At 49.1% G+C, this 14,924-nt stretch overlaps 1 protein-coding gene across 1 annotated transcript; it reads right to left on the bottom strand.

Moving 5' to 3' along the window:
* Positions 1-4,172: 4,172 nt before the first annotated feature.
* On the bottom strand, positions 4,173-14,059 carry SLC34A2 (solute carrier family 34 member 2; the record flags this gene model as incomplete). The annotated part of the gene is made up of 12 exons (XM_081304530.1): positions 13,948-14,059; positions 13,722-13,856; positions 13,460-13,588; positions 12,234-12,377; positions 10,891-11,002; positions 8,860-9,055; positions 8,335-8,430; positions 7,670-7,790; positions 6,564-6,731; positions 5,484-5,600; positions 5,272-5,396; positions 4,173-4,805 (listed from the first exon to the last, which is right to left on the bottom strand). The coding sequence occupies exons 1-12, from the start codon at positions 14,054-14,056 to the stop codon at positions 4,173-4,175; spliced, it is 2,085 nt and encodes a 694-aa protein (XP_081160656.1). The 5' UTR covers positions 14,057-14,059.
* Between the last annotated feature and the right edge of the window lie 865 nt (positions 14,060-14,924).

The following is a 14,924-nucleotide window of genomic DNA, read 5'->3' as shown; positions in this document are numbered from 1 at the left end:
AGATCAAATATTTCCACACACACACATACACACACACATACTCAGAAAACTTTATTTCCTGTTATCCTTTCTTAGGTACTCAACATAAATGAGAAAATTAAGAAATGAAACCAAGCACACAGGTTCAAGTCTGGAAGAGTGGCACAGAGCTCGAGTAAACAGTTGCTCAAAAAGCTGGGAGGACTGTCAATCCACCCACGAAGCAAATCTAAATCCAACCACCACTGCCCTTGGCTGGGACTGATGATGAGTGTTCTTTGCATCCTGTCCTCTTATGGCATCTTAGCCCAGTCCTCACAATCACCCCAGGTTACATGACACTTCTGCCCTCCTAACCCCAAATCTGAAACCACTTCCAGTCTGTTCTTTGCATTGATGGCAGGTTTTTTGGCATTTCGCTTTGGAAATACTCAGAGGAAAAAAAGAAAACAGGAGTAGAAAGTGTCCTATGTTGTCATTGCCAGGCACAGAGGGTCTCTGCACTGAGACCCAAGGCAAGGCCAAGCACTTTCAGCAACCAACCCAGCCAGGGTGGTTCACATGCACCACAGTCAGCCCTCTGTGTCCATGGGCTAAGGGTCATGCAAACACCTTCTGCATCACAGATTCAACAAAACTCAGATCGAAAATACTTGATTGAATATGTACAGAATTATTTTGTCATCATTTACCTAAACAATAGTCTGATAACTATTTGCATGGCATTTAATTGCATTAGGTATGACAAGTAGCCCAGAGATGACTTAAGATATATGGAAGAATACTAACCTCTTTTATTTATTTTTAAACTTTATTACTTAAAATATTCATGTTTACAGAGTACAGTATGATAATTTGGTAAGAAAAAAGTACTTTTTGCTGCCTTTTTTCCACATTTTTATTGGTGTATTATGACATATAATGGTGGGATTTGTTTTTACACGCTTGCTCATGCACAAGCTAGGTTGTACATAAGAACTTGAGCATCTCTGATTTTGGTGTCTGCAAGTGGGAGGTGATAGTCCTAGAAACAGTCCCCCCCCCACCTTCAGGATAGGGAGGGGTTGATTATCCTCATTTTAATATTTCATAGTTTATAGTCCCATATTCCGGATGAGGAAATCAACACTGAGAAAGTTACTGACAGGAGACCCAGGTCTCCAGGTGGTCTAAGTGCAAATTCAGCATTGCCCTACAATACTGACACAGCCCTAAGCAAATGCCTCAGCTGGCCTAAAATGAGTGCTCCCAGTTTATATTTCTCCCACACATTTTTTTATTTAAAATCCTCTCCTGGGCTGGGGGTGTAGCTCAATGCAGAGCATTGTGAAAGCCTGAGCCCCAGCACCCAAAATATTCTTCCTTAATACTATTAACTCACATGGGGTGGTGGGCAGAGACCTGTGGGGGAGAGGGGACTGACAGCATGGAAAGGCCACACTTTTAATCCAAACCAGAGCTCTTAAAATGTAGCCCCAAAGACACTGGCTTTGCAGGAAACACAACCAAGGAACCTACCATAGCCTTCATTAGCCAACCACTTGGGCTAGAAAAGGTGACAGAAAGGTGGCCCCGGTTCTTTTTCTTTCAACTCTTCCTTACTCATCAGAAAGGCAGTGTTTTCCAGAGCACAGTGGTGCATGCCTACAATCCCAGCGGCTCAGGAGGCTGAGGCAGGAGGATGGTGAGTTCAAAGTCAGCCTCAGCAACTTACTGAGACTGTCTCTGAACAAAATATGAGGTTTGGGGATGTGGCTTAGTGGTCCCTGTTACCAAAAAAAAAAAAAAGGAAGAAAGGCAGAGTGTTGGCGGATGTGTGCAGACAGAAGTGAAGCCAACAAGATCCAGCTTTGACAGAGCATCCCCTCCATTCTGATGGGGACAAAGCACAGCCAAGCTTTAAAACAAGTCATGAAGTTTCTTTTGGATTTTTAAATTGGGGATCAAACCCTGGAACACTGTAGAGCTACATCTTCGGGCCTTTTAAAATTTCAAAACAGGGTCTCACAAAACTGCTGAGCCTCAGCCTCCATAGTCACTGGGAAAACACATGTACTACTTCGGCTGGCGAGTGATACAATGATCACACAAAAGCTCTTCACATTTGCATTCAAAACTTCCATTGCACACTTGTGACACTCATACTGACACCTTAAATTTGAATGTCTGTCACTGAATAGCTAGTCTCCCATCAAGGAGACTTCAATCTAATGTATGAAATATGATATGTCAAGAGCTTTGTAATGTTGTGAACAACCAATAAAAAAAATAAGATAAAAAAAAAGGAGACACAAAGGAAAGCTTTGTGTGTTCAGTGGCTATAATGGTCCTCCCCCTAAATTTTCACAGAAGGCCCCACAAAATGTGCAACTGCCCCAGTGGTGGGTGGTGAGGGTTAGACAAGGGTTACCGCCCATTTTTAGGAGATAAATACAACACACTCCTTCTGGGTGTGATCATTTTTATTTTTTTCCTTCCCATAACCAGTTTTAAAAAAATACAATCAACTCAGGTACAAGGATTCCATTTTTAAAAATCAGAGTGCAAGGATAGCCACGGCCACTGCCCAGGTTAACTTACATATTTACAGCGTGCAGGGTGGCATGGCCAGAGGCAGGTTGGAAGGTGGTATTACAAAATATACAAAGGTGGTCTTGTGCTTTACATCTTAGAACCCTGTCTCATTTGCAAATGAGACACTATAAAACACAAATCACAGACTATTTACTATATAACTTATGAAAAATGCTGTACAGATGTGTGACTATAAATACAGAGTATAAATGGCTCTTTTTTGGGAATTAGTATCTACAGGGGGGAAGGTCAGAGAGGGCTCAGCTGGGTATCCCATCCTGACAAGATGGAGATGCCTGGATGGGGGAGGACGGCAGAACTGCACTGATACTTTGGTCTCAGATAAGCCTGGAGCTCACCTTCCAAGGAAGAATTACAAGAGATGAGGTGAGCAGCAATGGTATAAATGAAAAGGGGCTCTGGAAGGCAGAGAGGAGGCACCTGGGACATGGAACCACCCCTTAGCCCTCAGCCACATGTAATCATGGTCCCCAGGGCAATCTAGCTGCACCTGGTTATCTTCCTGGAAAAGACTCACAGGCATGGAGAGGGTGGAAATGTTTGAACAGAGACTCCAGTGCATGTATGTGTGGGTGTGAACATGGATGGAAGTTGACCACTGGCCCAGAAGTCATCTTACACAAAAGAGGAACTGGAGACAAACAGACCTGTCCCAGGAGCAGGTGATTCCTGGCCCTTGAGATGACAGCAGTGGAGGGAGTGAGACTAATGGACTTGCCTATTCTGTTTCAAGGGCTCCAACGGGAACTATTTCTATCTGGCCAAGGAAGTGGCATCAATGTAGCCTCAATGGTTGTCAATTAATTTGACTTCTAATTAGCCTGAGGTCCTCTGGCCAATCAACATCTCCCCAAATGCTGACCATTTCCTGTTCTTATCCTCCATCAGCCCAGTACAGGATCAGAATCAATCAACAACCAATCTCTGTGTGTGCGCCAAATGTATCCTAACCCTCTCTGTAGCTCAGGCCTGGCTCCCATCCTGAAAATTGGAGGACAAAGACACTGCAGGTAAACTTTGGGCCACCCACACCTGCCCAGGTAGGGATCTCCTGACATTGTGGGGAGCATTGAGAAGTGGGAAGCCCACCTCCCATGCTCTTGTCCAAGTCTCCAAACAATTGCTATTTGCCCAACAGGGTGGCTCTGGGGCAGGGAGGCCTGTGAGCAAGAAGTCAGTCTTTGCTAAGAAAGAGGCCCTTAGGCTTTATCACAATGGAGAACAGCTTTGTACATGTGTATATACACACCCTTACATGGGTACCTTCCATAACCTTCCATAACTCCCTCCTGGAGGGGGCGGTTCTTTCTGAAAAGCAGGTTCAGTCTGAGAACATCCTATTTCACCTGTGTGCAGTAGTGGTTGTGGCCACCTCCTGGCCAGCTTGGTTGTCCTCATCTCCCTTGGTGATGCCTTGGGCCTTCTGGGAGGGGGGTTTAGGGCACAGAAGCTGACAATCTGAGTAAGGGAAGAAGAGCTAGGCCTGACATCTAGCTCCCCACTAGGGACAAATCCCTGTGAGGCAGCGGAAAGCATGCGAAGGCAGGGAGGGAGGGCAGAGCACTCGAAGCTGAGGTCCCCCCAATCTCTGGGTGGTCCTAGAAGGCCGTGCTATTGCAGATGGCCTTGGTGCCCGGGACATCAGCGTGGGCATTGACCTCATACTGGGCTTCTATGTTCATGGCGGCATTTTCGAAGGCCTCGGGGGCCTTCATGGGGACACCCTGCACCTCCTGTACCTCCTCCAGGTCCTGGCAGCACTTGCTGCAGCGGCAGCACTTGCCGCAGCCGCACATCAGGCAGCACACGCGGCAGCACACGCGGCAGCAGCAACAGCAGCGCTGCTGGCAGCAGCCGGTGGCCAAAGTGATGAGGTTGTCCCAGGGCTTCAGGGAGTGCATCCACAGGGGCAGGAAGTTCCAATTGCGGAGCTTGATGGGCAGGACGCGTGGGCAGCGGGACTGCAGGAGCCGGAGGCAGACCACCAGCAGCAGCAGGAGGATGATGGGCACCCCCACGCCCACTAACACGGGCCAGCCGGCCAGCGAGAGGCCGAACACCGCCAACGGGGTCAGGAAGAAGAAGAAGATCAGGTAGAACACGGCAAACCAGCGGTACTTTGCGGAGATGTTGCCCAACCCCTTGGCCAGGCGGATCGGCAGGCGGGTGAACGGGATTGGGTACCACAGCAAAATGCCAGAGATGTTGAAGAAAAAGTGGCACAGGGCGATCTGAAACACAGGAGGTGGGACAGGTGAGGAGGGCGGCCACCCTGAAAAGCTACAGACACTTCTGGGAAACCTGAAGGGGGACCAGGGACGTAGCCAGGCTGAGTCTCAGCTCAGTTTTCAGGACCTGGGGTTCCTAAGGCGCCAGCTAACGATGGGTTTTCCCAGTTCTTCCCCGGGCAGTGGTTCCGCTGCTCCAGCCAAGCAGGTAGGAGCAGGTGGGCAGAAGGCCTGCAGAAGTTCCAGCTGGCTTGGCTGGTGGCCTCTACAGTAGGGAGAGGGAGGTGGAGGATGGCCAGCCTCTAAAAGCCAGAGCAGCAGAAACCACAAGTGGGAGATGTCCAAGGTGGGATTCAAGCCCATAGGAAATCAAGTTTGAGGATCAAGTTTGAGGCCAGCCTCTGCAACTTGAGTCCTGTCTCAAAAAAAAAAAAAAATACAGGGACCCACTCCTGCAGCATGTCCCCACCTGAAGAGAACTCTTGAGAGTGTTTCCTGGGCTGGCTAAGGCGGCCAGGATGGCGGTGGTGGTGGTGCCAATGTTGGAGCCCAGAGTGAGCGGATAAGCCCTCTCAATGGTTATCACACCAATACCTGGAGAAAGAGAGCACATGACATCAGCCCTCAGGGTGACTGCAAATGGCAAGGGAGGCCCAAGAGAGAAGTCAGGGAGAAACTTACCGATCAGAGGGGTCATGGCAGACGTGAACACTGAGCTGCTCTGCACGATGAAGGTCATGCCCGCTCCAACGAGGATGGCTAGGTAGCCGGTCACCCAGGCAAAGGGAAAGGGGAAATCTGGAAGACACAGGGGAAGCAGACTTAAGAACCCCCGGCCAAAGCTTGGCGAGATGCACTGCCGGCACCTCCTTAGGACCCCAGGAGCAGAGCGGGCTGGAGGCTGAGGCCACACCCCCCACATCATCTTGGGTTTAGGCCCCTGCTTCTCTCCCAGCTGACTTTGACCCTGCATATCCTGGTGAACCAGGGACATAGGTGTTACGAAGATACAGACAAGATGCACGGAGGCCTGGTTAGAAAAACTTGAGTGCCCGGAAAACAACATCCTCTCAAAGGACCTGGCCAGCATAGAGCTTAGCACTTCTTCCTGGTGTCCATCACTCATACCTTTGTTTCCACCTAATGGAGTGTGAAGAACATGTAGCTGCTGAGCACAACCCAGCCTTCTGCCCCACCTGCACCGGGTCAGGCCCTGCGTGCCTGGCCAGCCTTCAGTTCATGCTCGGTGCAAGAGTCCCTTGCTCAAGAGTGCTGGGGTGGTGACGTCATTGCTTGGTGAGCTCTCATTGGCTGGGACCCTCTACTGGGAGCTCTTCTTGGCCAGTGAGTTTCGCTGGCTACCTGAGGATGCTAAGCTATTTATGGAGAATCACATTTCCTTTCAAGAATGAAGAGAAGTAAAGACAAATGTGGATGCCTGTTACCCTTTCCACGGGCTCCTGATAGGCCCAGGGAGGCCTCAGTATCTAGAAAACCAGCCAGAAGCGAAGACCCACCTCGTGGCTCTGGATGTAAACTGGCTTTCTCAGGCCCTTGCTGACCAGTGATGGAAGCATGTGCCTGCCCCAGGACCACCAGGACATGAAGGAGAATTCCCATCTTAACCCCTGCAGCTCATTAGATGGGAGAGAGATTCCACACACAGGCCATTACAAGATGGGAATCAAAGGAGCCCCCAGGTTGGCTGCATAATCCTATTCCCCAGGTAGGCCAGAGGTGTAGCAGAGGTGGTACACATACCAGTGTTGATAGTTTTCTTGATGACAACCGCAACCTGTCCCTTGAGCACAGAACCCAGGAGCTTGACGATCATGATCAGGCAGCCGCAGAGGACCATCAGGGAGACAATCAGCAGGATGATGCCCACAGCCAGATCCGGAAGGTTGAAATTCACAAAGATGTGCTGGCCTGGAGACACAGAAAGCCTTGTCAGGAGGGGCAGGAGCCATGTGGCTCAAGATTCCTTTTTTCTGGTATCCTCCCTCACAGTAACAGAATCCTGGGTACACACATGGCAGCTATAAAGACAGCCCTTCCCAGACTCCTCTGCAGCTAACTAGAGCCCTGGGACAGTCAGACATCCTGAGGCTGGAAAATGAAATGAGGGGCTTTTAAAAAATTCCCAGCCAGTTAAGGGCAGATCTATGTCCACAGCCCATTCCTTCTGCCTCTAAATCCCATTGGGGTTTTTCTTTGTTTGTTTTTTGTAAGTTGAGATACAGCAAAGCATTGAGGTATTGCTACTGGTAAAACTCCTTGTTTTGCAAAGTAACAATGTGTCCTCATATTAAGTCCAGCAAAGCACAGTTATATCACATGGATGTGTAGCACTTAGAACATTGGAGGTGACAGGGTCACTAAATTCTGTGATATAAGTCACATCTGGAGCAAAGGTATACTGTTCAGAATTAATGTCAGCTGTAGAGGGAGAGAAGATCTACTATAAGAGGGTCCCTAAGGAACAATTAGAAGAACTGAGGATACCTGATTTGGAAAGATCCCAAGGGCAATATCACAGTTTATTAAAATAATCACAGCCTCCTGCAGGCTGTTTGTCATGGGGTCAGCTGTGCAGAAGGGACTCACTGGATATCATCTGTCCTGTGTGGGTCCCACATTGGGCTTCAGGTCCTCATTCTGCCCCTTCCCTTGGGACCCTGGGCCTGTCCTTAGTCCCTAAGCCGTGGCTTCTTCTGTTTTAAAAGCTTACTCCTCGTGTCTCAAGTATGTCCCGTGCTAGCCCTCTGATGCCCTCTTTGCTCTACTTCCTAGGCCCAGAAGCCTCCTTACTCCTCCCCCCCCCCCAGACAGCCTGTCCCAATGGCTGGTTTGCTGAGTCCACTCACACTTGGCAATGTTCTCCTTGTAGGTCACATTCTTGATGGTCCAGGTGTAGAGGCCGTCCGTCCAACAGAGGGAAGGGGAAGTGCAGTTCTCAGGTGAGGGGACGGTGACATTCATCTGAGTCTAGAGATGAACATGCCACAACAACTCTCAATTTTGGCGGGAAATGCTTGGAAATGTGATCAGTAGAGTTTTTCCATCTTAATTTTAAAAGTTCTTGGAAAAACTGAGACCAAGACTTTTTTTTTAATCTCATTTTGTATTTTAGTTTGGCACTCCTATTGCACAGGGCGGCAGATTCCCTGACACAGGCAAGAACCTATCGACCACCTGGGGAGGACTGTTCTGGAAGAGCAGGGAAAGTGGAAGATGCCACTGCTGCCCGGTCCATACAGTAGGACACACAGGTTCCATGGGCCTCCCTCCAAAATGGGAAAGGCACAAAGCTTGACTTATCCAGGACACCTAACAAAACTGGCATAGCATATCCGTGGCTCAGTGGGGGGCTTGAGTCCAGCCATCGTTTCACAGACTTATTTCCAAAAGGACACTCAACTGGCCAGTTTTGATTTTCTAGGCATTTCCATTTTTGGTTCCCCTTTTTCTTTGCCTCCTTGAAAGACTGCCAGGATTCACCCACCCAATAATATTCTTCCTGGAAACATACCGTATTTGTAAAAGTTTTGCACCAAATCTTGATCAGACTCTTGTTTTGGGCCGATTCGTCATTCATTGCAATTTGGTGGATGACTTTTTTATCCAGCTGAGGAATGCAATAAATAGACAAGACCGTCAGCCCATCCTCAGAACTGAGGACAGATGCAGGTGTCACTGTGAGAGGGTTTCTGGGGAGGTGAGCTTGACTGTGAGCCCTTGCATCCTGTCTGCACCCCACAGGGTGCGGTCGAGTATCCAGGTATTACCAAGTGATCACTAGAAGAATGAGTGCTTTTGGCCCATGAGCAAGAGGCTGCAGCTATTTCCTGACCAACTGACTGCCAGAGAAAACCAGACGGCAGACACCAGAGACCACTGCGGGGAGATGGCCCCTGGTTGAAAGGGCAGGAGCGGAGGAGTAGGATAACGTGTCCGGTGAACAATCCCTGAAAAGTGCTCACTGCCGTGTGCATAAACCCTCATCTCCTTACAGGGTGGGGTGGGAATGGGATGCCTTTTTCCTGGATAGTGGTACCTGAATGATGAGCTTCGTGAAGGGATCTGTGATGACTTTCAGAAGTGCTGGGGCATCTTCTCCATTCTGGAAGTTGAAGGTGTCCACCACCAGGTTGGTCAAAATCTCCAGGTAGTGGGTGGCAGCCTCCAGGGGCAAGAGCACCAGTACAGACAGCCAGTTGAAGAAGTCATGGACAGTGGCCCCTGCAAAAGCCCTGTGGGAAGGGAACCCAGCCCTCAGGTTAGTCAGGAGGGCAAGGACAACCTTGCGGGCTCTTGCTTGCTGCTGTCCAGTGTGTGCACAGATGTAGAATCTCAGTTCTGTTCTTATTGCAATTCCCAAAGTGGGTGGTATTACCATTCCCCTTGCACTGGAGGGCCAGCTAGTAGGTATGTCTGGAATAATTCTCTCAGCAAATACCATTTGGAGGAGTAGCATCAAGACCTTTTTTTTAAAGTTTTTTTGTGGTTCTGGGGATCAAACCCAGTGCCTCACACATGCTAAGAAAATGCTGAACCACTGAGCCACAATCCCAGCCCAAGACCTCTTTGAATCACACACATCAAATACAACCTCCCCTTAGAAAAGTCTAGTCCAGCAGCAGGTAACAAAGTTCTCTATCCACATGAATTCTTAACCCTTTAAGAATCTTGAGAGGCTGGTGAAACATGAACAGTCTCCATAGGAAGCCCAGCTTATATGCCACCCTTTGCCTCTAAAACAAAGGAGGTCCTTGGTTCCCCCTGAACTCCATCCCACCTCCAGATTGAGAAACTATGCTTTCCCTCAAGCAAAAATCATTCCTTTAAAAATCATATGGAAAAAAATCATCAAGCCAAATGGAATGTGGAACATGAATATATAGAAGTGGCTAATAAAATGAGGGGGGCCACTTTACTAGTAAATATAAAATTGGCAAGTGTAATTTTTCATCTGTCCTATTAGCTATTATTTTCTAATGAAGTCTTACTCTTCTCAGAGAGTGAGTCAAGACAGTTTCAGGGGCTGAAGTGTGGCTCAGCAGTAGAACATTTGCTTAGCATGCATGAGACCCTGGGTTCAATCCCCATCACTAGAAAAAAAGAAGCTAAGTCAATGGTATCCTATATGTAGCCACATTGATATTCTTCCACTTGTAACAATGAAAAGAATCCAAAATCTCAAATGGGGAAACCCAGATAGAATCCCAGCTGTGCCCCCCAATGAAGTCATTTCACCTCCTTGAGCTTCAACATGAATAAAACGGGCTGTAGAAAACCCTGCTTCTCCATGAGAAGACCAAATTAGAATATGCCCAGCTTGGTGTGTATTATTACTGTGACCATCAGGACATTTCATCAGGGACCAGATGAGGTGGCTCAGGGAAAATGAAGGACCCCAATGACGTCCACTGGCTGCCAGTTCACCAACAGACAAGGGATGATGTTTGCTGTCTCCCCATTAGCCTGCAGTATGTCAGCTGCTTGACCACAAGGTAATCATAGAGGCATGCAGGCAACCATGTCTCAGTTTTAATAAGCTCTGGTAAAGCCCATCGCTGGGAAGAGAAGCCGGGAAATGGGTTAATTTTTACATTCATTTTTTGAAAAGAAAAGGTTTCCTCTGCCTATATATTCGACCTGCTCTATTTTCAGACCTGACACATCCATGCCTTTTATTGGCATGCTTCTGAACAACGGAGAAAAAGTGGCACCAGCTGAGCTGGCCAAATATGGAAGTTTTAGGAAGTTGTAATCATTTATGACTAAGTGCGACAGTAACTCCTACTCTGACTGGCTGTGTTAACTCCCCCACTAGCAGCAAGCTTCCAGCGAAAGCCCTGATCTTGCTCCAGGCACCCTGCCCAACACTGGCAGGCATGACTGTTGAATCCTTGGGATAAGCGGTTGGGGAGAGATGCTATGATTGTCCCAGTTTGCAGACTAGGGAGCAGAGTCTGATCAACTGGGGAGTGTGTGACCCCCAGCCCCAGCTGGACTCAAGAGCCTGGGTTCTTCAGCATAATGCACCACAGGCCTGATGGCAGCAAAGGCTGGTTGAGGTTCTTACCTCCTGAACTCGCTGCGGTCTCCGGCCTGCATGAGCGCCACGATGGTGTTGGTGATGGAGGTCCCGATGTTGGCCCCCATGATGATGGGGATGGCTGCCCGCACAGTCAGCACTGGGGGTTGGAAGAGTGGTTAGTACACTTCAGAATCAGCCCGGCTGCTCTTGCATGACCCAGGGCGGGCTGGACTCCCTAGGGCTGGTGTCCCTTAAAGCACCTGTTCAGCCTCTAGGACAGGAATGCATGTGGCTGTGCTAAACCACTGTCCAAAATTCCTGCACATAATTTTGGGGCAGCCACAGAGCTGGTGAAACCCTCCTGTGGATCCAAGTTTAAAAATGGCCTTCTAAATTTTTTCTCCTCAATATTACCAATGAGGCCAGACGCATACAGACAGCTACTGTTTGAGGAACAGTGGATAAGTCCAGGGCTCAAGGGGATGGACCCCGTTTCCCAGAGCCAGTAAGGCTTCCACTTAAGGAGGAGTCAAGACCCACACTGGACATGAAAGTCCTCTGTATCTCCCAGGCAAATCCTGGAAGGATCATTTCCTTTGCTAACAAAATCAGCATATGACCATTCTCTGACATGGGAGAGTAAAGCTTTGGGAATTAATTATCTTTCTCTAAATTATCCCACAAAAAAAATTCTGGTTCATATTGGTTAAAATGCTGGTTTGAGCTGAAAATCAGTTACAAGTGATCCCCCTCCATCCCAACCTCAGAGCACATATCAAGCAGGGCAAGTGTGGAACAATGTCTGCAAACTCAGTTGTTCCAAAGCCTATGTATGGTATGATTAAGTGCCTTTATGGTTAGCACTGAGTTGTCCAGCCCAAGGAATTGACTTTGAACTAATGATCCTCCTGCTTCAGCCTCCCAAGCTGCTGGGATTACAGTCATGTGCCACTGCACCCAGGGATTGAACTCATTGGTATTTAAACCCTGAGCCACATCCCCTTTTTATTTAGAGACAGGGGTCTTGCTGAGTTGCTTAGGGCCTCACTAGGGAACTTTAAATTGATGGAAATGTTTGATATGGCAGGTGCTGGGCACGTGGGGCACCGAGCATATTTTAAATCCATTAAGGTTAAATGGAATCAGCCACATAATGGCAGTTGGAGTAGATACCATATTTCTAGAAAATTCAGAGACCTCAAGCATCTGTCTATTTTTGGACCCAGCCATCCAATGCAAACAGGAAACTGCTGGAATCAAAGGTGAGACATATCACAGTTGGACAAGATGTGAAGATAATGGTGACAGGGCCCAGATATATTCAGAGTAAATTCCAGGCTCCCCAGATGGATGGGGTGCCTGGGATGCACATGGGTGCCTGGACTCACATGAGGAGGCCACCATGCTGACAATGATGGATGAGGAGGTGCTGGAGCTCTGCACCATGACGGTCACCAGCACCCCGATCACCAGTCCCGCCACGGGGTTGGACATGATGGAGTTGTTGCTGAAGAACTGCCCGGCCACTTTTCCTGAAAGATAGATTCAATGGTCACATAAAGAGGGAACAGTTTCCAACATGGCAGAGCCCTTTGGGATCTTGCTTCTTCCCTGCACCCCGCTGGTCAGTGGGGAAATCTGGCTTCCGGTGCCTCCCAGCCCACCTCTCTGACCTAGTTCCGTCAGCCTCAGCTCCATGTTCCGGGTCCCCTGCCCTGCAGCCTCTCACCCTTACTGCTCCATGAGCAGGCCTCCTGCTCACCTTCTGATCAGGAACCTGGCCTCACTGTGTGGCAGCCCAGAGGGCCTCCCCATTCTTCTCTACCCAGCCCCAGCTCCATCCTCAGCCCCAGGGGATGATTGAATGCGGGCTGAGTCATTTTGAGGGCATGCCTCTGACCCCCTCGATCCCTTCCCTGATCCATTTTATAATGCAGACCCAGGCCAGAGAGTGGATGTTACTTGGAGATAATCAGAAAGTGATGAAGCAGAGCCCCTTGCTGATGCTGCCACAGATCGGGAGGACTGGAAGTGACAAGTAGGCACTTTGCACCTCAAGCTTCCCCATGAGAGCCTAACCCCTATGGTCTCCCAAGCACAAGAGAGACACTGAGAGGTGCAGGATCCCATAGGTCTCATGATAACCTGAGACCGAATCTTGCTAACTACAGGCTCTGACTCTTGGGGCTGATGAATGATCTGAGCCTCAATCCTCCCCTCTGGAGATGGGAGGGGCTTTGAGAAGGAATGTGGAGACCAGGCCTTCTTTACAAAGGTAACCAAGCACCAGGTGACCTATTTCCGGGTTCCACTCAGGCCTGAGTTGTGTGGCCATGTGCTGTGGATACAGATTCCCCCAGCCTGGGACCTCTGACCTTCCCTAGCTTTGATTTTTTTTTTTTTTTTTTTTTTTTTTTGTTCTTGCTCTGGGCTAAGAGCATTCTTTCTTATGCTGTAATCTCTGGGCAGAGAGGCTGAGACAGCAGGGATCCCTCACTAAGTCCTCAGGTCAAACAGCTTCCTGCCTGGGGTTAGTGAACAAAGGTGAGGGCAATAGCTTCCCAATTCCGATGCAGTGCCTCCCCACCCCCACCCCCACGCCTTTCACCCCTACCTCCAACCAGCTGGAAGGCACTGCTGAGGACATCCAAGGAGCACACGAACAAGTAGAGGAACCCCAGGAGCAGAATGAATTTTCCAATCCCTTGGAAGACACATAAGAACTTCCCTTTGGCATCTCTCTCTGTGAGGGGAGGGGGGAAGAAGGCACAAAGCTCTCAGTGTCCACAGCACTGGTTCTAAGAGCATCAGACCAGTGAAGGGAAGAGGGACTAGAAGGAGGTGACATTGAACAGCCTCTGCTGCTTCCTGTTTACCTGACCACTTGATCCCAGTATCCTGGAGTGCAGGCAGGTCCCAGGGGTCTTCCACGTCAGTGGGCTCCTCTATCAGAGTCGCAGTGGAGTACGAGGGCAGAAGTTCAATTTTGGCTGCAGGACCACTGCTGTCATCTGCCCAGAGAAGCAGCAGCCATGAGAATCAGACCCATTAACTCCTCAGGTCCTGGCAGGGGACCCACCCATGGCAGATGAGGTCACTTACTTTTGCCAGTCTCCTTGCCTTTGGCTGGTGTGGACTGATGACTCGTGGCCCCTTCGATGTATTTATTGGGGTTGGGCTGGGCATTTTCCAACTCAGGCCAAGGAGCCATGGTCTGTGGATCAGAAGACAGAGCATTAAGAGCAGCCATTGAACAGAGGCTGCATGTGGCTGGCAGAGAAAGAGCAACCGTCCATGGTAAAGTCTACTGGGAAGGGAAAGAGGTCTGCTTGTTCTACCCCGAGTCCTCCCTCCACCATGCTCCAGGCTGCCACTGCATCAAGCCTCATTGTGTCCATTCTAGCCTCATATTTAGACCCTTAGTTGTGCTTCCTTTGAGTCCTTGAATTTCTTTGTCTCCACCTGTACAGCTTCTTGCATTGATCAGAACTGGAATACCAACCCATCCACCATCAAGGGAGGTTCTTGTGACCCTCTGTTGGGCTCCCCTCTGCCACGTGCATCATGGCAAGCAGGACCACAAATCTGCACATGACCTCTCCGGTGGACTTAGCAAACATGTGTGTACTGGGCATACTCCTCACGCCACCTGCTCTCCTACCACCTGGGTCTTCTGTCACAACTGACACATGGACCTGACCACTTGTGCCCCAGACCAGAGCGTCGGTTCCCCATCTGTGAAATGGGGATAAATCTTTAGACTTGACAGGCTTATGAGGCTAGTGATGAGATTAATGAGAATAAAGATCTGGAAAGTGTCTGGCAGCAAGCAGTGTCCTGATGAAGAGCAGTGACTCCACATCATAGTGGTGGCTGCTTGGCCATGCTGCTCTGGTAAGGACCCTTTATCAGAACCACACTGCTCCTGTCCTGTGGTAGAGGCCTCCTCAGAACCATGATGCCTTCAGCTACATGACTTTTGACACACCAGGCCATCCATCCCTTATAGTCCTTGTCCTTTGAAATACATTAGACAAAGCAATTCCAAGAACTAAAATGGGAAATTCAAAGAAAAGGAA

Source organism: Spermophilus citellus (genome assembly GCF_964194105.1).
Source record: "Spermophilus citellus genome assembly, chromosome: 8".
Taxonomy (NCBI): domain Eukaryota; kingdom Metazoa; phylum Chordata; class Mammalia; order Rodentia; family Sciuridae; genus Spermophilus; species Spermophilus citellus.
This window is presented reverse-complemented; position numbering and strand designations above follow the sequence as displayed.